The sequence below is a fragment of the Cervus canadensis genome, chromosome 19 (assembly GCF_019320065.1).
Source record: "Cervus canadensis isolate Bull #8, Minnesota chromosome 19, ASM1932006v1, whole genome shotgun sequence".
NCBI lineage: Eukaryota > Metazoa > Chordata > Mammalia > Artiodactyla > Cervidae > Cervus > Cervus canadensis.
Window position 1 is genome coordinate 49878475 of NC_057404.1, and position 27114 is coordinate 49905588.

The 27114-nt window shown below is 35.5% G+C and overlaps 1 protein-coding gene across 3 annotated transcripts; it reads left to right on the forward strand.

Moving 5' to 3' along the window:
• Positions 1–27114, forward strand: AP1AR (adaptor related protein complex 1 associated regulatory protein). 3 transcript variants are annotated; one of them, XM_043438507.1, is made up of 10 exons: positions 4–437; positions 10723–10771; positions 12475–12501; positions 14964–14989; positions 17288–17384; positions 18579–18677; positions 20757–20815; positions 21506–21579; positions 22387–22515; positions 25242–27114. In XM_043438507.1, the coding sequence occupies exons 1-10, from the start codon at positions 355–357 to the stop codon at positions 25505–25507; spliced, it is 909 nt and encodes a 302-aa protein (XP_043294442.1). In that variant the 5' UTR covers positions 4–354; the 3' UTR covers positions 25508–27114. The 3 variants fall into 3 exon arrangements, with proteins under 3 accessions (XP_043294443.1, XP_043294442.1, XP_043294444.1); XM_043438508.1 differs by lacking the exon at positions 18579–18677 and having other exon boundaries at positions 1–437; XM_043438509.1 differs by lacking the exons at positions 4–437; positions 14964–14989.

A 27114-nucleotide genomic window follows, 5' to 3' on the forward strand; every position in this document is an offset into this window, starting at 1 on the left:
GAGGCGCCGGCCTGGGCGCGCCGGAGGGCGGGGACTGCCCTCCTTCGGCGGCGGGAGGCGGTCACTCGAACTGGGGCTTGGGGGGCTGAGGCGACCGAGGGGCCATGCGGACGGCGAGGGAGTCCAGACGCTGCCCGGCCCTCCTCCCTCTCGCGGCGGCGACTCGGCGGCCGCAAGAGTAATCGCTGTCTTTGTTCCTTCCGTCGCCCTCGCCTCTCAGGCCGCCGCGCTCCGGCCGGCCCGCCCTCGGCCCCCGAGCCCCCATTCGGCTCGTGCCGCGCGGATGCGGCTGCCGGGCCTGGGTTTGGGCTTTGAGTGGGAGGAGGAGGAGCGGCGACGCCTGGACGGCATGCGATGGGGAACTGCTGCTGGACGCAATGCTTCGGACTCCTCCGCAAGGAAGCGGGGCGGCTGCAGCGTGTAGGAGGCGGCGGAGGGTAAGCCCCCGGGAGGAGGGGCCCGGCGCTCGCTGGCTCCTCCTATTCGGCCCCCGGCGGGGAACCCCTGTCAGTCCCCCATTGGCTTAGAGGAGGCTGGGAGGCCCGCGACCCTGGCGGCTGCACAGATGTCGAGTGGGTGGTCGTAGTGGGGCCCTGGTCTGGAGGGGCCTTCCAGGGAAAGAGCTGGAGAAGCGGGTGGGGTGTCGCTTCTGCCGCCTCCGAGCGAGATTCCCGCTGGGCGCTCTGTCACGCGGGGAGAGAGTCACGGGAGGCAAGGTGTCTGGGAAGCTCGGGGCACCCTCCCGAGAAAGGGCGGTGGAGCAGGAGAATCCACGGCAGCCTGAGCACACCCTGCGTTGAACTTAGGTTTATTGCCGAAGGTGATAGTAGCTCTGTATTTGATTTCTGTCTTTGGCACTGACGGAGCAGGTGAAGAATCTTCTTCCAAAAAGTTGATGTCTCTGAGAGGGTTTTTTTTGTTTTTGTATTTTTTAGTAGAAATCATTTGGATGTTGGAGTAAAATTAAGTTCCAGACATTGAGCAGTTAATTCTTCGGTGTTTGTAATTTGCTAGGTTTCCAGTGGGCATTCAGATTCGTGATGCTAGTAACAAGAGGGACAGTGTGTAACTCTTTAATATTAATTTTTTGGAATTTCGAGAGGAATTCCACAAACACTGTGACACCAGGGAAATCACAGCCCTTCTGAAGTTCTCTTGATTAAATCTGGGATATGCATAGATTTTTCTACTCACACCATCCATAGAATAATAGAATTTCATAATTATTCCATTTTTCTGTGTTTATTTCATAAAATATTGAAAAACTTAAATGCCTTTGAAATTGACTTTGTTGTTGTCTAATATTTCTCAGGAACTCAAACTTAGAATTCAAAATCTGAAGCACACCACTTTATGTAAGAAATGACATTAATTTTGCACTTTCTGAAACAGATTGCCAAGTTTTCAGGATCTGTCCCATTTAACCAGCATCGTTAGGTAATAAGATGTTCAACATACATTGAAGCCAAATGATTTATCGTTTGGATCTTTTGGTGATGTAGATCTAATATGAGTTACTCATTGGTTCATCAGGCATTGTGTCACCTCTCTGATTCCGAGTAGCTAGGGCTTTACACTGTGTCCCTTGAATGAAAAAGTAAGGATTTAAAGACTTTGGGCCTAGTTTTGTATTTTGATTTCCGTAACTTAAAGGCTATTACTGTTACAGGGGAGCATGGCAGCTGTTTTATCTTCTCAATGGAAGTCATCCAAGTTACTTCCAATTTTTATTTGTGGATGCTCTCATTTAGTCAGGCTGCTTAAATAGTCTTGCCTTAGGACTAGATGTCACAGAATCCTTGACCTTGTTATTGTTTTTATTTATTTGTTTATATGTAGTTGCATTGTAGGATAATTAAAAATGGGATCTTATACCCGAATGAAGTGAACAACATGTTTCACTTCAGAGTACTTTATTTGGTGTCTTTGGGATTTGGGGTTTTTCCTCTTTCATGGTGGTTTTACAAACTAAAAATGTTTTCCTTAGAGTATAGCATTAAAATTACAGGTTTTACTCCCTGAGCACGCGAACTTGGCAGCTTAGGGAAGGTAAGGGAAAAATCAGTGAATCATTGTCAGTGCTAATTGTCTGTAGATGTGCCATAAAATCTTAATAGTGGGATCTGTACTCATTTGGCTGTGGGCCAGACTTGAACAAACAAGTTCTATTGAGGCAATGAGAGTCTGTGGGTTGTGGACACTGTCATCTAAAACAATATAATGATGAAATCCATCCTTCTGTTTTAATTCTTAAATGTAGGTTTGGACAGTCCACTACTTGAATCTTCAATTAACTTATTGTTTTTATTCATTTTAACTTTATTTTAGGAGCTTCTGATAAACATGCAGAGATAGGTGAATATAGTTTGCTTTTGTTTACAAATAAGGTTAAACTTTATCTCTCATTTTAGTAGTTGCTTTTTTTTTAATCACCTGGTAGTTCTGATTTTCTTTCAGGTATAGGTCTAGGTAGTTAACTAGTAGTTCATCCAAGGACAAAAAAGTTGAGGAGCAATCACAAAAACTTGATTTCTGTTTGTCAATGTGATGACCTTAGAGGAAGAATCCTGGGCTTTCTTAGGCCACTTAAAGCTGGGCATCACAAGGGTACGTTATAATCCAGGGCCTGGTTTTTGAGACTTGTAGATTTCCCATGAGTATCTCAGAGTCAGATCACTCATTTTTCACTATCCAAGTGCAAAACCAGAATTATCTATTTTTTAATTTGTAAAATTTTAGAGAATCTGGTATTTTATGTTCTAGAATATGTCAACTAGTCAGAATGTAAATATCAGTGTTATGTCAGAAATCTTGCTACTAGTAAAGTTATTTGGTGGTTAAAACAAAGGAAGTTAAATATCTTTTAAATATCTTTAAGGGATAACATTTAGACATGCTAATGAGTCATCCTATTTCACTATAGGGAGTTTTCCCTTACCCATATAGTCTAGAGGGCTCCATCTGCTGGTCAGTTCTTTTTTCTTGAGTGATAGGAGAAATCTGGTGCATAGACACTTAAGGCATGTTAGTTTTTTTCTTTCTCAAACTGAAGATCCAGTATATTTTGTTGTGTTGTATTTTAATTCCCATTTTTATCTTACCATATAATTCCACATAGTGGTTCCAGCTAAGATGTACTGTAGAAAGAAATGGTCATGTTTTATATCCCCTTGATATTTAACATGTGTTGGCCTTTTTGGCTCCAGCAGCAAAGTTGCCTTCAGATGATAGTTCACAATGATTTTCTGTTTTTTTCCCCTGGTAAAAATGATTTTAATAATAACTGCCACCGTTTGATTACTTCCTGTGTTCCAGGCACTATTCTTAAGTATTTTACACTGTCTCATTTATTCCTCACCACAATCCTGTGAGGAAGGTGCGTACTGTTAGAGACATGATAGTTTGAGAATTAAAGGTTAGAAAGTTTAACTTGCCCAGGATAGCAGAGCTGGGAGTGCAGCCCAGGTCCTTCTGAATTGAGAGCCTTGATCCTTAACCACTAATATCATATGGCTTTATATTAAACATTATAAAATTTTATTAAACATGTAAGCATTATAAACATTTATTGCCGTATCTCATTTCATTATCTTGTACGTTGTCACTGGAAGATCTTATGCATATATTTCAAAAACTTGGCTCTTTATTTTGTGTGATAGGCTATCTTCCTTTTCTTGAAACTATCCTGGTTGTATTTACTCTATCTGCCTATTAAATATGGAATTTTTCTTTGTCTTTTCTTTATTTAGTTCCCTTAATTTCGTCCACTCCTGTGGTCTCACATCTTCAGATCAGGGTTCTTTTCAGAGGCTCAGCACTGTGTTTTCACTTGTTTACTGAACAGATACACTTGGATGTGCCAAGGCTCCTCATATCATCTTATCTGAAGAATCTAACAGCTATGTACCATTGAGTGTCTGAAATCATCCATTTTCTTCCCCCCTAGATTTCTTCTTCTGCTTCATGTGTCCCCTGATCAGGGATTAGGGGCTCCCTTAACAGCTCCCATTCGGTCTCTCTGCTACCAACTTCATGGTCCTCCAGGGGGAGGGGAGTAAAGAATCCACCTGCAGTGCAGGAGATGCAGGTTTTATCCCTGGGTTGGGAAGATCCCCTGGAGTAGGAAATGGCAACCCACTCCAGTATTCTTGCCTGCAAAATTCCATGGGCAGAGGAGCCTGGTGGGCTACAGTGCATAGGGTTGCAAAGGATTGGACTTGCTTGAGACTGCGCGCACCACTCTAAGTTGCTAGTCAGTCTCTGCTTAATATACACTGAACCTGTGTCCTCCCTCTGTGCTTCTTCCTTAAACCTTGTCTTTCAAAGCACCTGCTTAGTGACTTCTAGACTCCTCTCCCTGTTTATCTCTGTGCTTTGGGCCATCTTCCTTTCCTGTCAGTGGAATTAAACTTTCTAAAACCCATACTTGGCTTTCCCTGGCTTAATGATTTCCATCTGCAAACTATTTCCTACAGCTAAGTTGCTCAGCCTTTTTTTCCTCCTGTGACAGATGATGAATTGCATGGCATTCAAACATACAACATAATGTCCATATGAATACTCAGGATTATATGCAGGTCTGCATTTGGGTAAAGAGTGTGATCTCACTCTTTGTTCTCTCATTGAGAAAATCTTGTCGGAATATAAATCAAAATAACATTAAAAGGAAAACATTGACTCTATTCTAATCTCAGAAAACTTTAAGTCATTCATAAACCTTAGTATTTTAACTTTTTTTTGGATGAATGATAACCTTCCAATTCAGAGTAGTATGAAGTTCAGACGCCTTAATCTACTTTACCAGCCTAATTACATTTTCCATTTATAGTTCCCTTAGAGAATAGCATTAAAACGGCAGATTTTACTCCTTGTTCACGTGAACAGGGCATAGGCAGGGGAAATCAGTGAGAGGCTCTTCTGCCATCCTTTGACTTGCATATCCCAAGTGCCCTGTACACCAAATGGGCTCTACCTGCTTCTGTTTTCCTAACGTGCAGTGTTCTCTCTTGTGCCTTTCTGTATGTGACCTTTTTCCTTCTTTTCCTGTTCTTGGTGAGCTTTTACTTATCCTTCAATATTACCTTCCCTGTGAAACCTGCTCTAACCCCCTGAAACAATATTATCTCCCTGAGGAAATAATATTTCCTACAGGCTTAAGTCTACTGTGTATTAGGGATTGCAAACTTTTTCTGTAAGGGACCAGCTAATACACATTTCAGGCTTTGCAGGCCATAACATCTCTGTTGCAGCCATTCACCATTGCCATTTTAGCACAAAAGCAGCCATAGACAATATGTAAATAAACGAAGGTGACTGTGTTCCATTAAAACTTTATTAACAGAAACAGGCATTGGGCCATATTTGGCCTGTGGACTGTTGTCTGCTGCCTCCTGATAAATACAGTGGTATGAGCTGAGAGCTCTTCTAGGTCAGGGACTATGTTTTATCTTTCTTCATTTTTAGTATCTCATGTTTGTCAAATGAATATTACTTGTGAACTTGTAAGATCTATGAAACAGTACATATTCTTCTTTTTTATTTCTCAAGCTATCCCATAACTTTGAAAAAACATTACACAGTGAAACATACATCCCACCAGTTTTGTGTTGACTTTCTTTTTATAGACCATATAGAGTACCAGTGAGAATTTTAAAATATTTTACCATAATGTGTATTACTAAAATATAGTAATCAGTAGTCATTGTTGAGAGATTCAGTTTGGTTTTCTGCATATTTGTCAGCTTTGAGAAATATATAAGCGTAAGATGTTTCTCTTGGAATTTCAGAAGTTAGGAAGGAAAACCATAGTAGCCTGAAATGAGTATGAATTTCTTGGACATTCTGTGTGGTACCTTGAGGACTCCCCAGGGCTCTGTTCTGAATCTCCTTCTGTTCCTCCTTAATATATTTGCCTTCCATAATATACTTTTCCTGGCTGATGGCAGGAAAACACATGGTTTTACCTACTACCTGCATACTAATGAGCTCAGTCATCTCAGTCCGAGCCCTGAGTATCTTAATTGCCTACTGAGTATTTCCCCTTGGGTATCAAACAAACTTCAAATTCAATTTGTAAAGTTGAGCTCACCTTTCTTTCCTTCTCACAGTTCTTTACTCCTTTTTTTTTTTCAAATTTTTTAAAACCCCAAGTATTTTTACTACTTTGTGCCCTACTTTGTGAATGGCAAAATGATATAGAATTACCAAAGCCATGAATCTGAGAAACATGTTAAAGTCCTCCCTTTCACTCATTCTCCAAGTCCAAGTTGTCACATTTTGTAGGTTATACCTTCTGAATGTCTCCTACCATTTTCTTCAACGGTTTACCATACTTCAGGATAAAGACTGAAATCTTTAATGTAGCTTTCAAGACCTCACACGAACTATTCCTTGCCTTTTTTGTTTGTTTTTGCCTCATTTTGTCACACTCTTCCTTGAGTCTATTTCTTCCTTATTTACTTAGATAAATCCTACTTACTCATCTTTTTGTTGCCATTTCAAGGATTATTTCCCACAGAACTCTTCCCAGTCCGAGGATAAGTTCTCACCATAATGGAGCCATCTTCCTTATCTTGTCAGCACTTCCTCAGACTATAATTATACCTGCAATAGTATGCTTATTTGATTAATGTTCTTTTTCTGCTCTCGGTGTAAAGGAATACATTCATGCTTTCTTTGCTTACCATTGACTACCCAACTCCAGGTTATATGCTTAATATGTAGATGTTTAGTAAATACTTGTTGACAGAATTAATGTATACAGTCTTGATCTTTTCATTCCCCTTCGCCTTTGGTAGCTACTGCTGCTCCCTAAACATTTCTTTCCACTACTGGGGGCCTGGCTGATTCCTTCTTCTTCAGCTGATTTTTGAATCTCTTCTTGAGAACATAGCCCTTTCAGAGTATGGTGGTTGTTAATTCACCTATGTGTCTGTCCCATTAGACTGTAAATCTCCTGAATCATGGGTCAATTTTTACTCATTTTTATATTTTAAATATAAATACATAGCTATGTCTGTCATTCATCCAGGGAAGTAAGAAGAATTAGAAGGTTCAAAATCATGGACACATTAAGCGACAACAGTTTTTAAAAGAAGAAGGTGGTCAACAATTTCAGATGCTGCTCATAGACTGCAGAAGATGAATGAGAAAGAAAGAAAAGACCTCTAAGGTCCCTTCTGGTTATTGGTTTCTTCTAAGTCAGGCTTCTCTTAAAGGACAGTGACTTTTTTTTTAATCCATGTTTTCTGTCTTCAACATGTTTAGCAGAACAATTTGCCTTTTCTCTTCCAAGGAACATAAGTTTTTTGAACATCCATTCTTCCTAAATTTGCCTTCATTAGGGAGGGACTTATTTAACAGTGAATATTATTACTTTATTATTACCACCAATGTTGACACTGTTCTTACCTGGAAAATCTGTTGGTGGATTATTTCTTGAGATTTGAATGGTTAAACCTTCATTGAAGTATTTGATACTACTTGAAAAATGATTTGTCCGTCATTGTCAGTGTAATAGTTTTTGCCAGGGCTTCTCTCTCTAACCTTTCCAATCCTCTGTCCAGAAAAGAAGAGTCCTGGGGAGCTTTTAATTTTTAATAGACTATGGAACAAATTTACCATGATTCTTCATTAATTATTTATAATGTCAAACAGAAGATATAAGGAAAGACTATTATTTTAACAGATATTATACAGTAGAATATGAAGAAAAGGAACTACAAGAATGTAGGATTTATGAGGATTTTTAAGTTATCTTTTACTTAAGTCACTTTGATCTAAGAGTATTTGCCTGCTTTGCAAAATAACATGTAGAAGCATAAAAAAACTGTATTTCCATTCTATTCTTGATGAGACTGATTTTGTCATAAATAAGTGATTGTCTTGATATCTGCCTTGATAACACTGATAAATAGATATATATACGAGAATCACCACTTTGGTACCCCTTTACTTTCAGACTCTTACAAGTTCTTTTACTTACCATGATCATTTGTGGAGTAGGATAGCCTATCTTTTCTACCTCTTTAATATCCTTTACATACTTGAGTCAACTCTCACATCTTTAGCAACCGTAGAATGGTTGTACAGAAACTTAACATTACTTAGAGACAGCTCTCAGGGACATGAGGATTGTGTGTACAGAAATGTGCAAGGATTGCATTGGAGAGTTCTAGACTGTGTTTTAAAAAGAGGGAAAATAGACTTTTGTTTTATATTATTGGTTTTGGAACCTGTTTCAGCAGCTCATAATTAGTGCACCTGAATATACATGCTCTTGAATACAATGGTGGATTGTTCCCCATTTTATTTGTCATCTTCTCCTTCCCTCCAGGGCTTATGACTAAATTCATGATGCACATGTGATGTGACTTTAAGCAGTTATTTCACAGGTCAGCTTTATTTTATGTGATACTGTGATTCCAGAGGGCTTTTGCAGCTTTTTACACCACTTTGTCCTTTTTCCTTTTCCCCCTCTGGCATTTAAGTTTTGGGTCTTGGATTTATCACATTTATTTTTTCTCTTGTACCTCCATTCCTGACGCTTGCTTCTTTTCTGTTACATCCCCATTGAGATTATGACACTTCTCATCACCTTGCATTTTCTAGTCCATCTCCCTCACTAGATGATTTTTATCTTCTAAATATTTCTTTAATCTATTCATTTCTCCCAATGACACCACTCTAGTCCAAGCTGTCATTTCTTGCCTAGGCTCAAATTTTAATTGCATAATTATTCATACATCCCCTCTTTTTCTGTGCCTTTATCCCCACTCACTTCTCTATGATTCACATGATTCCTGACACAGGAGCAAGTTCTTATGAGGACCCACCTTTTCTATTAACTTGAAGGAAATAATGGTGTTTTCATTCCCCATATAGTCAGAGCCTTAAAGGAAGAGAGTAATGATTGCTGAGGGAGAGCATATAGCACGTTAAGCGTAAATCCTAATACCAGAAGACAGTGCTAATGTAAAACTCAACTCATTTCTGTTTTTATTTGAGAAATGGGAAAGACAGAAGAATGGGGGCACTAGATGCCTGGAATGTTAGGACTTTGTTTACACTGCATATGTTTCATGAATTATTATGGTAATATGATTATTATTATGGTAATATTATTATTATGATAATACCAAATGTTTTGGGTTTTACTGATGATCTCTTAATGGGCAATAAAACTGCTTTGCATCTGTTAGCAAATAAAGATTGTACAGGAAAAATTATTTTTTATTCTTTATGATAATAAACAGTTAGTCATGGTAATATACCATTCTTTTTTACTAAACCTGTCTGCCACCTCTGCACACATATACACGTAATACAAAGTATTCTGACCTGTCCTAACTCCTAGATTTTTCCATCTCCCAAAGGGGTGCTTTCTGTTAAAGAATCCTGACACATTAGGAACCCACAGTGTGAGTTTTGGATCCCCATGGGAGGATGGCGGGTGTTCTCTGCCATCAGTTTAGGCGACAATAACAGGATCCACGTTATAAGTGATTCACTTGTAACAGGATTCACTTATAAGTGAAAGTTTTAAAATTTCCAGGCACTTGCAGTAGTAAAGGAGTTTGAGGGACTCTGACCTGTACGAAGTTGTATACTGTAATAGTTAGAAGACAGACAGTTAATGGAATGTGGTCATATCTTTGGAGCAGGTATTACATAAGAGACACTTACTTGGACTGCATGTGAGTTTCACTAGTAGGAGCAGAAAAAAATGATTAGAATTTTTAAATTTCAGCTTTATTCAGATATAATTGACATAATTGTAAGACATATAAAGTATGCATCATGGTGATTTGACATATGTGTACATTGTGAGGAGAAATTAAAATTAAAGTCAATATTTGGCCCCAGTTGGAAAAATTAATTTAATGGATTATTTGGTTGATGTATATATGAAGTATATTGTTTTTCATTTTCTTCCTCTTATTTTTGCAGGCGTGGTTTTGTATAAACATATATGATCCCACCGGGGCTTTCCACATGGCACTGGTGGTAAAGAACCCGCCTACTAGTGCAAGAGACGTAAGAGACCCAGGTTCGATCCCTGGGTCAGGAAGATCCCCTGGAGGAGGGCATGGCAACCCGCTCCAGTGTTCTTGCCTGGAGAATCCCATGGGATTCTCCCATGGACAGAGGAGCCTGGCGGGCTGCAGTCCATAGGGTGACAGAGAGACATGACTAAAGCGACTTGGCATTCGTGCATGTGATCCCACCATCTAGAGATAACCACTCTTAGCAAAACCGCATATATCTTTTTAGATTTTTGTTGTTTTGTGGGATCATATATGTTTATACATTTTCTTTAACAAAATTGGGAACATGCTCTTATAGATTATTTAACACACCAGTGTTTTAACAAGATATTTTTCTTGATACAGTAAAAATAATGAGATAAAATTTTAAATTTAATTGTATTCTATTCTATGTAATAAATATATATTAAATTAACTTACAGTGACAAGTTTCGTAACTGTTAAGACCCAACAGAAAATTATGAGTTGACTAAACACTTAAACTGCATTTAAAAATCTGGACTATCTGTATTCTTTTGTAAGTTCGATGTTCCCTTTTTGTAAATACAAGATGCTGTATATTGGAGAATTTAAAGTTGCTTTTGAGGAAATAATTTTTATTATATTATAAACCATAGTAACTCAGTTTTAGCATTAATTGTAATTTTTAAAGTTGTTATTCTGTTTTTCTTCCCAGATCCAAGTATTTTAGAACATGCTCAAGAGGTGAGCACTTAACTATAGAGGTAAGTAGTGTTGTAAATCTGATTGGATAAATGTACCTTGAGAAGGGCAAGAGGGACCTTTTTTTTTTTTTATTAAGGGGGAAGGATGTGGACCTAAATTTAGTATGGACTATTTATATTTCAATATTATCCATGCTGGTGAAGAAGGGAAGAATTGGAGTGGTGGAGGGAGTGTGAATGGGGAAAACAAGTTTGCAGAAGATTAAGGTCCTGTTCTTCTAATAGAATTGCTTAAGAGGTAGTGTTTTTGTGTTTTGTTTTTGTCTTTTCTGCCCTGCACAACTGAGGGAGAGGGTACTCTTCTATCAGTTACAGTGGCTTAGTAGGCTGTGAGGCTAGAGACACCATTGGCCTGCCCTAGTAGAGGCGTGACAGAATCAAAGCAGCAAGCTGATTTGAAGCAACTCTACAAAAAGAATCACTGAGTTGATTATTCTTTGTTATGTAAAACGTAATGACAGAATCTGCCATTTGCTCAGTCCCTGCTATGCACCAGCCTTCACTATACAGTTTATAAATGTCATTGCACATTCTTGCTACAATTCTGTTGAACAGGTGGCTGTCACCTTGCTTTATGAGTGAGAATCAGAGGCTTAGACAGGTGAAGAAATTGGATTACATTACAGTACTTATATGTGGCAGAACTTACAGCCAATCCAAAACTGCCTTTTATATTAAATAAAGAAGCATGTGAACCAGGAATTAGGTTTTTTTTTTTTAAATAAATTACAAACCAGCACAAAATATAAGTTCAAAACATTTTGAATTCATTGTTTTCCTGATCTTTAGACAAGAAAACAATATTAACAGTAAAATACATTTCCTTTCTTTCAAGTAGTCATGTATCATATTCTATTTAAAGTATAAGAAAATATTCTATTTTCATAATATAATTTAACATGATGACTTTTATTTGGTCATTTGACATGATAGCATTCATCACATTATGATCAAATTTTTACATTTGTATCTCTAGAAAAACACTGTATTTAGAAATAGCAACTACCATCTTGATTTTCAGTGAATCGTTATATGAATAGATGAATAAATAAAAACATAAGAGAAATTCTTGAATATCTTTTAGTTCTATTTCTTGAGGGACTTACAGTATTAATTCTTAACTCAGGTGAATTAGGAAGTCCTGGCAGTGTGGACTTAAAAGATCCATGAAATAGTCAATTCGCCTAATTCAGATGAAAGTTTTGGTTTATAAGTTTCTGATCTATGTAGAAAATTGCTGTGATTTTCCATTTTCTTTTTAATAAAAGTCATAAATGATTTATTCTTGTCTTGGCTGTCTTGTTTAATAAATCAAATGAAATGGTGTATAAAGAGATACATATATTTTATCTTATAAAATAAAGGTATATTATTTTTGATATGAAAAAGTGACAAAGTTTTTTGTGAGACATGACAAATTTAATATTTGTAATATTTAATGTTTAATGTAATAGTTAATATTATATTAATATTATATTGTGTTATTGATGTAGTCATTAATAATAATTATACCATTACATAATTATTGGTTACATTAATGATTAATATTTAATGTTAAATGTAATATTTAATATTATATCCTAACTAAAAACAAGAGTTCGCTTAACCTTCAATACAATTCATCCTCACATTTTACTACTTAAAATATTTTGTGAGACCTTAGATAACTATTCATCCTAACACTTTCTTTCTTGTTGTTTCAGTTTGAGAATCTAGTAGAAAGTGATGAAGTAAGTATTTTCACAGTAATACAAAATCTAATTTGTTCTCATAGAGCATCTCACTAGTTCTGACAATTATTTTTTAACATTTTCATTATGTTATGTTTTCTTTTAGAATTTTTAACATTTTAGTTTTTATTTTTACTTTTTAGTCCCTTATTTCCTTCTCTTACTAATTTATATTAGCAGATTACTCAGAATTTTCTATGATGAAACATATGTAACACTATATATGTTTATACAGCCTCTGTAAAATACCACATATGCATATAATATATATAGTTTCATCTATAACTTACATATGTGTTTATATATACATATATTTAAAACAGGTTTTTACAGTATTCTGTAGAACTTGAGGAACTTCTAAAAAAGATATTTCTAACATTTTGCCACTAAGTAGGTTAAATTCCTCAATGATCCAGAGTAAACCATTCTTTGACCCATAGTTTTCACAAATTTCTGAGGGTAGAATTTATATGTTTGTTTTATAATCACTTTCTGACTTTAGCCATTATCTTTTCATCAGTTTTCTTTTTGTTTATTTTTACATTTCACCTCATCTAAAAATCAATTTTAAGATGCATCCCAAGTACAGAAATGTTAAAATGGAAAAAAAAAAAACATTTCAGAATTAGTGCAATATGGTATATGTTTCTTAGGCACTGATATAGTTAGAATTTTGTGTGTTAATTTCCATTTTTACTAATTATATGAGTTTGTGCAAATTACAAAACCTTCCTTGAGCCTACTTCTCACATCTCTAAAGTGAATGCATATAGAAGAGCATTGCAGGTTTTGTCTTTCTTTATCATTTTTGTTTTCTGAGGAAAGAGGAAAATATATGACACCAAATTTAAAGTATTCTTTAGCCCAGCACTTCCCATAGTGTGTACAGGATACTGGTCTCCGTGTAAACCAGCATATTAAAGATTCTGAGAGGAACTAATAAAGAAATTGTTCAAGAACTGTTAAAAATTATTTCAACCTGTCCAATTTAGCATTTCCCAAATTAATTTGGGTATAAATCCATTTTTAAAATAGTAATACATATTTATTATCGTCTGATAGAACATATTTGAGAAACTATCTTTTAACCTTTTGTTTTCCCAGTAAAATTTCTCCCAAATAGTTTTAATGTTTCATAGAATCTAGTTTCTTTCCCTTTTCAGTAATAACTTTAATTTTGTGTATTTTTTTAAACAAACACTTAACATGGTATTTTTTAACTTTCTGACAAGTACCAAATGTAAGAGTTCTCTTAACTTTCAATACAATTCATCCTGAGATTTTACTACTTTTTTTTTTTTTTAATGTGATTCCTTGTGTTTTCCTAAGGTGCGTTTTGTTGGTTTGAGTGTTTGCTGACCAGTCTGTTCCTCTCTCAGGTCGTAGTGTTTGGTTTAATTGAATGTCATGTTCTGCTTTGTAGTGCTTTTTCCTAAGTTGATGTGGACCATTTGGAATTTTCTTTCTGCAGTTACTTAGTCATATATTTTAATTGTGGGATGTGAATAGCTCAAATATGTAAGAAATGCATAAGTTCGTGGTAATTATGTTCTATAAAGTTGCCGTGAATGCTCTATTAGTGAATCCCAGAACACTACTCTTAGGGAAAATACAGCATTAGCTTCCTGCAAGCTTCCGATCACCTTTTATCAGCTAACAATATATAACCTTGTTTTGTGTTTCTGTTTGACATCTTATTTTTAATGTATACTATTGATTCATTAACTTCGAACTCACTATGCACAGCACTTAATAAATTATGCCTGAATGTAGCTTATCACATATATTTTCTCCATAAACCATATCATAACTTCTCGTGTGATTAGGAACAATAGATAGCACTTTAGCACTACACATGGGGGTCATTTTAAACAGCAAAATCAGCAACAAAAAAAACAGCGCAAAAAAGTGGCATTGCATAGGCTGCAAAGAGGGCAAGACTGCTGAGACAGGAAGGCAGAGCGTCACCTGCTGCTTTCGCTAGGAATGTGCATGTCAGGCAGCTTAGAGGCTGCTGCTCTGTTCTTGCTCATGAATGACCACAGGAGTGCAGGGAGTATTGGTTTTGATGTTACAAATAAATTTTAGCTCATTGGTGCATTTGCAGTTTTGGAATCTGCGAATAATGATCAGTTGTAAGTGATCAGAGCATAGCAAGTATGTTTGTCTAGTACCATCTTGAACCCAGAAGTTCATTTGGTATATAGTAAATATTTGTTATTAAAAAATTAGGAAATGCTCAGCAATTGGTTGCTTTTTAATTAAGATTGATATTAAAGTAAATTCTACCTTTGAGAAATAGTAAAATGTTAAAGCTTTTTGTTTAAAACACTTTTAGTAATGATATCTGTTAAAGATAGGTAAGCAGAAAATATTTTGACTAAATAAAAATTTTATTGGCTTGCCTTAAATAGAATTCAGCTAGTAAAATTTGTGTAATTGTTTAATTAATTCTTGTACAGGGAGAAAGCCCAGGAAGCAGTCATAGGTAAGGCGTTTTGTTTTTTTTTAAACAAACGATTTCCATATAAACTATAATAAGCTTCTAAAAATCCAGACTGTGTCATCTGCTTGCTTTGATGCACTGAACAGTTTACATTTCAGGACGTTGGTTATTTCTTTCTGTAAGATTGAGATAAATAATAACATTTCAAAAGATTGTTTTGAACATTGAAGATTTTAATGTGCCTAAGTGCTTTCTTATTGAACCTAAGTTTTTATGTATATTTTAGTTTAAAAAACTATATTAATATTGATAAGTACATTTCCTTGAATTTTTTAAACTTTATACCCCTTTTCCTTCCTTAATGACATTCTGAAACTTGTTTCACTAATCATGTTTTTCACTTTGTATAAATAATACCTCAAAACACTAAAAAAAAAAAAAAAAAAGCCCAGCAGAAGTTAGGGCTAGAGAAACACATGTAGGAGGAGACATTACTATATACATTGCTGGTTAAAACCATGATAATTATCAAGACCTAAGGTTGGAGAAGACGAGGAGGTGGGGGGGTTGGATCATGGAGAGAGAGCATTGGTTTAGTGGTTTGGGGATTGAATAGACGGACGCTAGAAGAGGATTCAGAAGACAATCAAGAAGCAGTGGGCAAAAGCAATCAGGAGAGCACAGAAAGCCAAGGAAGGAGGTGGAGACAGACTAACAGATGGAGTGGAGGGAATGGCCAGCACTGCCACAGGAAACTGAAGTAATAGTATAAGGACTTGAAAATCCCTATTATATTTGGCAACACAGAAGCCATTGATTACCTGGTAATGAAGGCAGACAGACTGCCCTTGTTTGATGGGAGAACGGGAAGTGAGAAGGCAGAGGTAAGAGAGACACAGTAGTTAAGAGCAAGCAACTAGACTGCTTGGGTTCAAATTCTAGCTTTGCCATGAACTATATGACTTACTTGGACATAATCTGTCTTTGTCTCATTTCCCTTATCTATCTACCTTACAGGGTTGTTGCAGGAGTTAAAATTAGTACATGCAAAGCACATAAAAGCGAACCTGACGCATAGCATCTGCCTGCTGTGCTGTCAGTCAGACTTAAGTTCAGACATTTTGGCTGAAATGGGAAAGAGAAGGCACAGTAGTTAGAGACAGGTATAGATCAATCGAACGTTTTTCCTTCTTTCTTCTTTCCTTTCTTCCCCGTCTTCACAAGGAAGAGAGGTGAAAACAGATAAGAAGAGCAGACTTAAGAGAGGTGCCGGTTGATGGTCAGTGTCCCAGAATTCTCTGGAGTGCGGTGGGACAGGAGTAGCACCAGTGATGAGTGAATCAAGTATAAGCAGGGTGGGTGACCCTGAACAAATTAAGGAATGGCACTTCTGTAGAGGAAAGAGAGGAGAGAAGGGAGGGTAGACCTAGGTAAGAGGAGGACTGGCAAGAAATGGAGGGATTTGATGGTTGGAGACATGTTTCCTCATGTCTCATGGTGGGGTGAAATTGACTTCTAAGAGAAAAGAGTCTGCGTGAGGAACTTAAAGAGTGTGTATGTGAAGATTTTGAAGTAATTAGCATAATATATGAGAGGAAGTTGGCCACGTATAAGTAAAGGGTTATTGCTAGGGGTAGAGGCCCAAGTGTATGTTTGATTTTTTTTCTAGCAGCTATCAGCAGGAAGAGCTAATCTTGGCAATGACCCAAAGTCAGACAATGAGTAATCTGGGTGAATAAGGCATAAAGAAGGTTATGCAAGAAGGTGAATGTGTGGGTAAGAAAGTACTTCAGATTTGCCATGGGATCCATATTGGTAGTAAGTGAAGTGAAGCCAGAAGATGATCAGGATAGATAAACAAGAGAGAAAAGGGAAGGATCAAGGGCCTGAGGTGGCCAGGGGGATTGAGCAGGATAAATAGGAGGGCAGTGGGTAAGAGAGTTAAGAATTCCAGAATGACATGAGGGCTGATGTCAAGAGTATAGTGTACTGAGGTTTATATTTTATGATGCACATCTTGGGATATAGTCAAAAAGAACCAGAACCAAAGTAAAGGTACATGGAGTCCACATTTCTTTAAAGTTGATTATAGTGCTAAAAAATACTCTTGATAGTATGTCATCTTCAACTTACGTACCAAATAAGTACATTAAAAAATGTGTTAGAATGTATAATTTTTTTTTTTACTCTTGAGTTGAAATCAGCATTGAATTGGTTTAGTACATTGTTAACAGTAAAATTTCAGAATTTCACTGATTTTTGAGTGTTTTATTTAAACTTGAACTTACCAGCACTGTTTTTTTTTTTCATTTTCTTTCTCTCCCTCATTTTTCTGTGTAGGCCTCTTACTGAGGAAGAAATTGTTGACCTGAGAGAGAAGCATTATGATTCTATTGTTGAAAAGCAGAAAGATCTGGATATGAAAATCCAAAAAGAGGTGATTAGTCTTATGTTGCTTAAGTATATTTTATCATGTCTCTGTTTATAGGAGAAAGGTGTTATTAAATCATATATTGCATATGAATAGTCATTGGACCTAAATTTAGATATATGCAGATAAAAGTTATTTAAAAGTTAAAAAATTATTCCAGCCTATAATAATTTGGCTTAGTTTGGTTTAATTTATCAGCAATCATATGCTGCCAGTAAGTGAAGAGAATACATCCTTCTGAAAATGATCTTCTGAACTCACAATTAGGCACTGTGGTAAACTACCTGAACCTTCGTGTTTAAAACTAAAAAATGATTGTGTTTCACAATAAGTGGTTCATTTTTTTAAATCTTTCTGTTAGTCTTGGATTCAATTACTCTTAGTAAGTGAACTAAGTACTTCTAACAGTCATAAATGTTCTGTTTATTTTAGTATATTTACAGAAATGGCCTGTAATTATAGTTTTGCTATTCATTAAACTAAATGGAATTAGTCATATTCCATTATACATTTAAAAATAGTCTGTTTGGTACCTATTTAATGCTAAATTATTTCCAATTAATGATTTCAACAGCATTGACTTAAGCTACACAATAGATGCTAATATTAGGCTAAAGAAAAATATTGTGTTGGAATTTGATTTTTAAATTTGATTTGACTTGTAACAGGTTATCACTAAAGCAGTTTGTATGCTACTATGAATGGCAGGAACTTAAATTTGGAATTAATTTTTTAATGATAGTAATAAAATTCAGGACATATGTATCAATGTGACATGAACTTTGTGAAAGCTTACTTCACTTTGGTAGAAAATCGTATGATTGACCTTAGTTTTGAAGACCTTGAACTAACAAGGGCCCAAACAATAAACTAAGTAGGGTGATAGGCATTGGAATGATTGTTGAGAATGAAGAACACTGCATATTCTAGAGAAAGAAATAGTCTTTTATTTATGCAAACTAGATGCTCTACTTTATAACTCAACTTTTAAGAATTCAGTAATATGTTTCATACTATTTGAAATACTTTGTAAAAAGAGAAATTGAAATAAACCACAAAAAGTTCAATTCTGTTATGCTTTGTAGAACTCAATTCTTTTTTTAATGATTTCTTTTTATTTTATAAATAGAAGCATTTTATTTCTAGAGCAGTCAGACAGGTTCTGATTTTTGTTAATCCTTATGTTTTGTTCATGCACAGTTAGCCTTACGAGAAGAGAAGTTAAGACTAGAAGAAGAAGCTTTATACGCTGCCCAGCGTGACGCAGCCAGGGCAGCAAAGCAGCGAAAGCTCTTGGAGGTGAGGGGACGAGACCCCAGCATACACTAGGGCTGCTTTTCTCCTGATCTTCTCTGACAGGTCTTAGTTGGGACATTTTTTCCCCTAGAATCAAGGGCTTCTTGTTTAACAATGAATGTATTTATTCCTATACTCATAGGAATTTTAAAGGCAAATCAGTGGGTCTTTAACAGCTAGAAACAGCATCAAATTTTATACTTGACATTGAGCATTGTTTGGCTTTAAATTAGGAGAAGCTAATTCTTGTTAGGGCTTCCCAGGTGGCTCCATGGTAAAGAATCCGCCTGCCAATACAGGAGACACATGTTCAATCCCTGGGTCGGGAAGATCCCCTGGAGAAGGAAATGACAACCCACTCCAGTATTCTTGCCTGGGAAATCCTATGGATAGAGGAGCCTGGCGGGCTACAGTCCATGGGGTTGCAAAAGGGTTGGACACCACTTAATGACTGAACAACACCAATTTTTGTTTATCCCAAAGATGAAATTTACTTCTCCAAAATTCAGTATTCTTTTGGAAAAATAAATATACTCTTTGATGAAACACTGCAAAACTGACCTTTAAATACAATTTCTGCAGCATTTTTAAGTTTATTTTTGTGAATTTTTTTTTTTCGCCCCCAACAATTTCTTGATAAGCTAAGTGATTTCGCCACATAGGAATACTATATTTTTCATCTTCGTACTTTTGTCTTTGGGAGATTGACAATTTTGGTCTTGGGAAATCTTTGACATATTATCAGAGAAAACAACAGTTTTATCATAATTTACCATGTGGTATTCAAATATGGCATTCTTATAATGCCAGACAAGCTTAATATCAGACATTCATGGAGCCCTGGCAGGAACTGTTTTGATTAGTTTACATGTTTTACCTTATTTAATCCTCACAACAATCCTGGGAGAAAGATAGTGTTTTTAATCCCCATTTCACAGGTGATGAAACCAAGGGACAGAGATACTAAATAACTTAAGATCCTACAGCTAATAAATGGCAGAGCCAGTATTCAGGCATTGCTTAGCCAGTTTTCTGCTTCGTGTCTTCCACCATCTTTTGCCCGCATGAACTCTGCTGCGGTGTGAGCTGAGGTGCAGTACAAGGGTTATGTCACATAATAATTATTGTAGCTTAGAGAAACTAAAAAATCACGTATCATGTTTCTGTGTGATTTCTGTGTGACATGTGCTCTTTATCTCTCTTTCTCCTGTTTTTGGTATTTTAACAGATGAATCAGATTATATGAGGGAGTTTTGTTTTGTTTAGTAAGTTCTAAATAATGGAAAAGTTTTTAAATTAACTACCTTTTACTAAGAAAATAAATATTTTTCTGATTCTAATTTAACCATCTCTTTCTACTATAATTCTCTGCTGCTTGCCTTTTAAAGACTAAAAAGGATTCCATGTGCAGAATCTATTCGAGTTCTTGAGTTCTTTTCTTCTTGAATAAATAGATATGGGAACACATGCAGTCTGTACAGCATCCGCTGACACAGAGGATACACATTATGTGAATTCATTTGACTTTCACAAACGCCCTGTGAATTTGCCAGGGCAGTATTACAGCCGTCTGTAATTTGCAGATGAAGAAGCAGAGAGTATAGGACATGCCAGGGGCATACATAATAACTGACAGAGCCACAACTCGTGACAGGCTTTCTGAACCCTTTGTTTTATTATTTCTGAGTAAACTTAGCCAGATCTTTTTAGTTCTTTTATTTTATTGCTACTTATCTCACCCGGAATAGGACTTCATATACTGTTTTAACTATTACTTTCTTGCTCCTCATCTTTCCAGTTATTAGAAGTTCTTAGGTGTAATAAGGAAGCTACCAATATATATCTTTAAAGTTATTTTTAATAACCCTATGAATATTCTGACCATGTAAGGATTATACAATGAAAAATTAAGAGAAATTCCACCCTTAAATAAGATGATATAGAAGTGAACAGTGATGAATTTAAGGAGAAAGACTTCAATAGAGTCACTTTTTAAATTTTAAAATTTTGGCATTTGATGAATAGTTTTAGAAAATACAATTTTACAGCAGAGTGACCTTGTGTCGCGTTATGTTTCCAAAGCGAGAAAGGCAGAGAGCTGTGCAGCGATGCCATGCTTCCAGCAATGGAGAATATCAAAGGTAAATAATGAAACATACTTCTTCCCTTTGTGGTAGGAAATATTATTTCTAAACAGAACGCATTTCACCTCTGGATGTTTGTATACATGTTCGTGTGTGTGTGCTCCATAAAAAGAACAGTTGTTTCTCAAAGATACTGTCTTGTAAGATACTGAGAACATTGTTTCTTTATGTTGGAAAATCATCATTATTTATTTTAAATTAACTTTATTGCATTCCTAAGAGTGATTACATCTTTCGTATAGAATATGATGCAATAACACATTGAAATAGCTTTGGATAGATTATTTATGCCTTGCTTGTTTGTGTTTTCCTTAGCTCTTTTCTTAAAATAAAGTTTATGTGTGATCATTTTTTAGAAGATATAATTTCAGTGTCACGTTTCCAGGAGTGTTTCCTGCTCATCCAAAGAACCTCATTCATGCTTCAGTAATGTAAATTATAAAGTTAGACTTATGGCTAAGTTTTGGGTTTGACTTCAAGACTAACCAAAATCTTACCAATATTATTTTCAGTTTATTGCTAGTATTAAGAAAAGTAAGACCTGTTTTGACTAGGGTATTCTGATTGTAAGTAATTATGAATTTGTGTGGAATATACCTTTTCTAATCAAAATGGCATCATTTAACTTTAGCCTGCATTATGTTGTATTGACTATGAATATATAAAAAAAATTCACTTTTATTACAGTCCAGGACCAGAAGATGACTTTGAATCTTGTTTGAGAAATATAAAGTCACAGTATGAAGTTTTTCGAAGTAGTAGTAAGTCTTTTAAAATATGTGGGTACATTTTAAGGTTACTTTATGCCACACTAAACAGATAATGGAAGATCCTGACTGTTTTTCTCGAACTTCCTGCCCTTCAATTTGTGTTGCCCAAATAACTAGCTCTTAAATATACAGTTTTATTTTTACTTTTTTAAAGGAGTTGGAGAAACAGAAACAAGCTCAGAGCTATAGAGAACAGATTTGTGGTTGCCAAGGGGGAGGAGGGGTGGAGGAGAGATGGGGTGGGCGTTTAGGACTAGCAGATTCAAACTGTTATACATAGAATGTGGAAACAGCAAGGCCCTCCTCTATGCACAGTGAACTATTTTCTATGCCTTATAATAAACCATAGTAGAAAAGAATATGAATATATGTATAACTAAATCACTTTGCTTTACAGCAGAAATTAACATGACCTTATAAATCAACTATACTTCAATAAAATAAATTTTAAAATAAATAAAACGAGTTAGAGTAAAGAAAAATCTCAGGCTATTTCTATAGTTATGTATAGGGAGTCTGGCCCTCATTTTTCCATTGAGTTCATCATATTTGAAAAATTTGTAATTCATTTAAATTTGTGTATTTACTGTGCTAGATGACAAAGAGTAAAAAGAAAGGGGGGAAAACCATTTATACTATTTCTAACAGAAGCTTACCAATTTAATGATTTCAATAATTGTTTTTTATGATGTTAAATGGAATAGTATTATTTGAAGAGAGATCATTATTGCAAAATAAATGGTTTTAGTAAAGGAGTATTGTGTCACCATATCTAACTGGGTTTGGTGTATATTCTAGGACTCTCATCAGATGCCACAGTTTTGACACCAAATACAGAAAGCAGTTGTGATTTAATGACCAAAACTAAATCAACTAGTGGAAATGATGACAGCACATCTTTAGATCTAGAATGGGAAGATGAAGAAGGTATTTTATGTTTAAATTTTACCTGAAAATTTTTATTTAATTTGTGTTAACTTATAGAAATCTACTTTGTCTTTACTTTACTTAAACTGAAATGAATGCAAGGTCTTTAAAATTTCTTAGACTCTTATTATATTAGTGATTATCATTTGTTGGTGAACTGTTTAGAGAGTTGCTTAATTCTTAATGTTTCTTGAGATTTAGAAAGAAAATGTTATTTTTCATTTTAAGATTTTTGTAATGCAGCCGCTTAACTCAGTAGGAATCACAGCCCCCTTGTGAGCAACTTAATTAACTTTTGCTTCATAATGATGTGTGCTGCACTCCATGGGGTTGCAAAGAGTTGGACATGACAGAGTGACTGAACTGAAATAAATAAGCAGTTTGTTAGGTTTTTTGGTAGTACAAAAGCCATAACACAGACTTGAATTAGAATTTTACTGGTATGTCTTTCTAGCTGTAGTACTTAAGATAGATTTCTTAATCTCTCTAAGCTGCAGTTCATCATAAAAAGGGAATTATAAAGCTGCTTTAAAGAATGATTATTCACTGTTATATACTGAGGGTCTAGAAAAGCTTGGCACATAATAGGCAATCAATAACTATTTGAACAAATGAAAACATGATTGTGAGGATTAAATGAAATTTATGTAAACCCTCCAGCATGTAGTGTGACACATAGCAGGTACTCAAAATTGTAGCTAAAATGTGGATTTTGTTTAAAGCTTTTACACTGAATAAGGCCCAAGCCTTTATTTTTATTTTAAGAAATGTGTTCGTCACTCAGTCGTGTCTGACTCTGCAACCCCATGGACTATAGCAGTCCAGGCTCCTCTATCCATGGGATTCTCCAGGCAAGAGTACTGGAGTGGGTTGCCATTTCCTTCTCCAATTTTAAGAAATAGGTAATCCAAAAAGGAAGAACCAGTTGCAAAATACAGGACTTTAAGAAAAATAATAAACATTAAATATTTCTTAGAATTTTGAGATGGAATAGACCTTAGATATCCTTTAGACAAGCCATTAGTTTTATCAGTAGAGAAACTGAAAGACTTTAGCAAAGATTACATTAATTCTCAACTAAACACCATTTCTCCAGCCCTATATTTTTCTTATTTAGATCCCAACTAGAAAATTTTAAATTTATTTTTATTTTAACATCTTGTTCAATTTGATCTAAAGACTTTTCAGGTCTTTTAATTGCTACTTTTGTCATCCTCACTGTATACTAATTAAATTTTTAGATAACATGACTTTCAAGGTTATTATTCAAGCCATTATAATAGAATTATTAAACTAGACTTCATAGAGGACAGAACTCACTAGAAACATTATGATGTACAATTCAGCTTCCGTTAGACATAGTAATATTCAATTAAATACAAATCCTCAAAATTATATTAGTTTCCAGCTCCCATTTTTATCATGTCTACAAAGATGATTTAGTTTGCTAGGTTGAGTCTGTGATTTGGGGGGAGTCATAACAGTGATAGATTAAATATTTTTTTAATTATTATTATTGTAGGATTGGATTCTTGAAGCTCAGAAAACAAAACTGTTGACTGTGTCTAGGGATTACTCTCTTATAATCTCTTTTCCTTGATTTTAATTCTATTACTAGTGTTGATCCTACACACGCAAATTCAAGTCTCTTTTCTGTCCTCCCTCTCTTCATTCTGCCAGAATGATGTTTTTTTTCTTCCACGAATTTTGCTACTTTCACTTTACTGACCAGTTTCTTTCTGTTCAGAATTAGATCTAGAACAGTTTCCCCTAGAAATGTCTCTGTTTTGTTATGCTAGAGTCAGAATAGCAAAAGAGTACAGACCTTGAAGCCCAAGGAAATGGAATCACATTCTTGCCCCACCACCCCTGTAGCTGTGTGACCTCAGGTAAATCACTTTCCTCTTTCCTCAGCTTCAGAATGGGGAATAGTGATCGTGCTGTATGTATGTATCTTCATAGAGTGGTTGAGGACCAAATCAGTTCACATATGTCATTTGCAAGCAATGTTAACTGGAACCTAGTAAGTACTAGAAATGTGTATATTGTTATCATTATCATTAGAGTTATTACAACTCTGGGAAATGAAATTGTCATCTAGGTAGGAAAGAAGTTTGGCCCACACACTAATTTGGCCATATAAGACTAATAGCAATTGAAATCCTCCATCCATTCTGCTTTACTTACAGCTTTTCAGAAGTTTCATCTTATCAGTATTGTATCAAAACCATCCTTTGTTGAGTGCTAATGTTCACTGTAGGATTAGACTTTAACATCTCCCTTAAGAAGTCTTCCATAGGATTGTTGTTTTTGAGAACTTTAATTTTGAAAGATATTTTTACATTTATTTTCGGCTGCACTGGGTCTTTATTCAAGATACAGCTCCTCTTCGTTGCAGTGCAGCGGCTTCTCGTAGTGGCTTCTCCTGCTGCAGGGCACGGGCTCTTGGCATGCAGGCTTCAGTGGTTGGGGCTCACGGGCTTAGTTGCCCCGTGCCATGTGGGATCTTCCTGGACCAAGGATTGAACCCGTGTCCCTTCCATTGGCAGGCAGAGTCTTGGTTAAGAAGAGTCTTAACCAAGGAAGATTGGACTTTACTGGACCGCCAGGGAAGTCCAGGATTGGTTTTTTTAAGTTAATTCACAGGTCAAGCCTGATAGTCTCAGTCTTTTAATAAAGTTTTTAAATCCTTACTAAGATTTCTAATAACTCTGCCCATATAATAGGAATGAATCGAATGCTTCCAATGAGAGAACGTTCCAAAACAGAGGAAGACATTCTCCGGGCAGCACTTAAGTATAGCTGCAAGAAGACTGGGAGTAATCCTACGTCAGCCTCTGACGATTCCAACGGGCTGGAGTGGGAGAATGACTTTGTTAGTGCTGAAATGGATGATAATGGCAATTCCGAGTATTGTGGATTTGTAAATCCTGTATTAGAACTGTCCGATTCTGGTCTAAAGCAATATGATTCAGATCAGCAAAAGCGATAGGAAAAAATCGTGTGATCTTGTTTGTCAGTTACGACCAAATGTTACAAACCAATTAGAATGTATAAATGGTTGTGCTGAGCCTTTTTGTGAGGGGAGGTAAGAAACTGTTTTGTAAACACTTATGAGAAAGGCATAGGAATGATAGGCTGCGTCTGAGCTGCTTCAGAAGTAAGTGTAGTTTCATCATCTGCCTTCTGCTTTTCAAAACAATTGAATGGTCTGTCATGTTACTAATTAAATTTATTTAACTATTTAGCAATCCTGTTTACTGTTTGTTGCTTTTCACTTTTTAAAAGAATTTTGTTGATTTTACTTCAAATGCTTTCTTAATCCTATTTTAGTAGCTAACTGTGAAAATATTAAGGCATTTTGTGTTCATTCTCAGCAGACATGAAGGGAGCATGAAGAGGGACTGCCAGATTCAGAGAGAATAGTGTTCCTTTTCCAGCATTATTTTTTCCTATGACTTACTTAAATTATGTCATCTAATAGTAAGCACAATTAATTTGAGTAGATGACCCTAAAGAAAGCCTGAAATATCAGTTTCTTCCTACACTTACAGCGTATCCTAGTATATCAATGTTGATTCAGTCTGAACAAAGGATATGATACATTAAAATAATCTTTCAGAATTTGGACACTTGAAGTTAGTATCAAAAGATATTTAAGAAAATATATATACTTAGGTTTTTCACTTCCTTTTCTGTGTGTCTATAAATGAATGTTGAATTTAGTCAATTGATATATTAAATTTCTAGCTGTCATTTTAAAAAATTCTATATTTCCACTGAATGGTCTTGAAAGATTTTACATGGAACATATTCTCTGTGCATGGTTTATTAAGAAAGGAAAACCTAAAAAAGGTAATACGGGTATTTCAAAGTAAATAAAATCCTTTCTGATACGAAAGAACCTCATTGATTTCATTAAGCTTTCCTTTGCCTTGTAATACAAGGCTTTAATAGGATGGAACTAAGTAAATCAATATATAACTGTATTTTATGATATACAGTTAACTTTTTTTTGCTCTAAAGTGTATGTATCAATTTAAAAGACCAACGATATAGGACACTCCCTATTGCTTGTCTTGATTTTGCTGAGGATTGAGTATGATTTTAGTAAGCAAACTTTTTTCAATTTTTCCTTACTTTTTTTTTTCTTGCAACAATGACAGTGCATGTTCTCAAAAATATAGGAAGGTCCAGATATAAATAGTAACTTAAAGTTCTTGCTGTACTTTAAAAAAAAATCATGTGGCCCTTTCAATATTTGAACAGCTGGGCCATGACATCTATAGTTTTGTCTCCTTTTTTAATCTCAGAAATAAATATGACACCTTAAATATGTAAATATATTAGGTAATGCTGTTATTTATGTCTCAACATAATTTAAGTTGTAGCTATGTCATTGGAAATATTTTAAAGATAATCTATATTCACATTGCCTGTGTTATGCTTTTTAAAGTTTGTATACATAAGATGTATATTTTTGGTTTGGCATAAGCTACTATTGTAATTTTTCTTGGCATTTTGTTCATAAAGAATTTTTTTAAGGAATGGTGACTTCTCAAAGATTGTGAATAAACACATTTTTACACTTAAAAATAA

Coding starts and splice junctions, on each gene's coding strand:
- AP1AR (XM_043438507.1), top strand. CDS start 355: ATGGGGAACTGCTGCTGGACGCAATGCTTCGGACTCCTCCGCAAGGAA. Junction 14,990..17,287: donor AGCCCAGGAAGCAGTCATAG/GTAAGGCGTTTT, acceptor TTTTCTGTGTAG/GCCTCTTACTGAGGAAGAAA. Junction 20,816..21,505: donor AGCAATGGAGAATATCAAAG/GTAAATAATGAA, acceptor CTTTTATTACAG/TCCAGGACCAGAAGATGACT.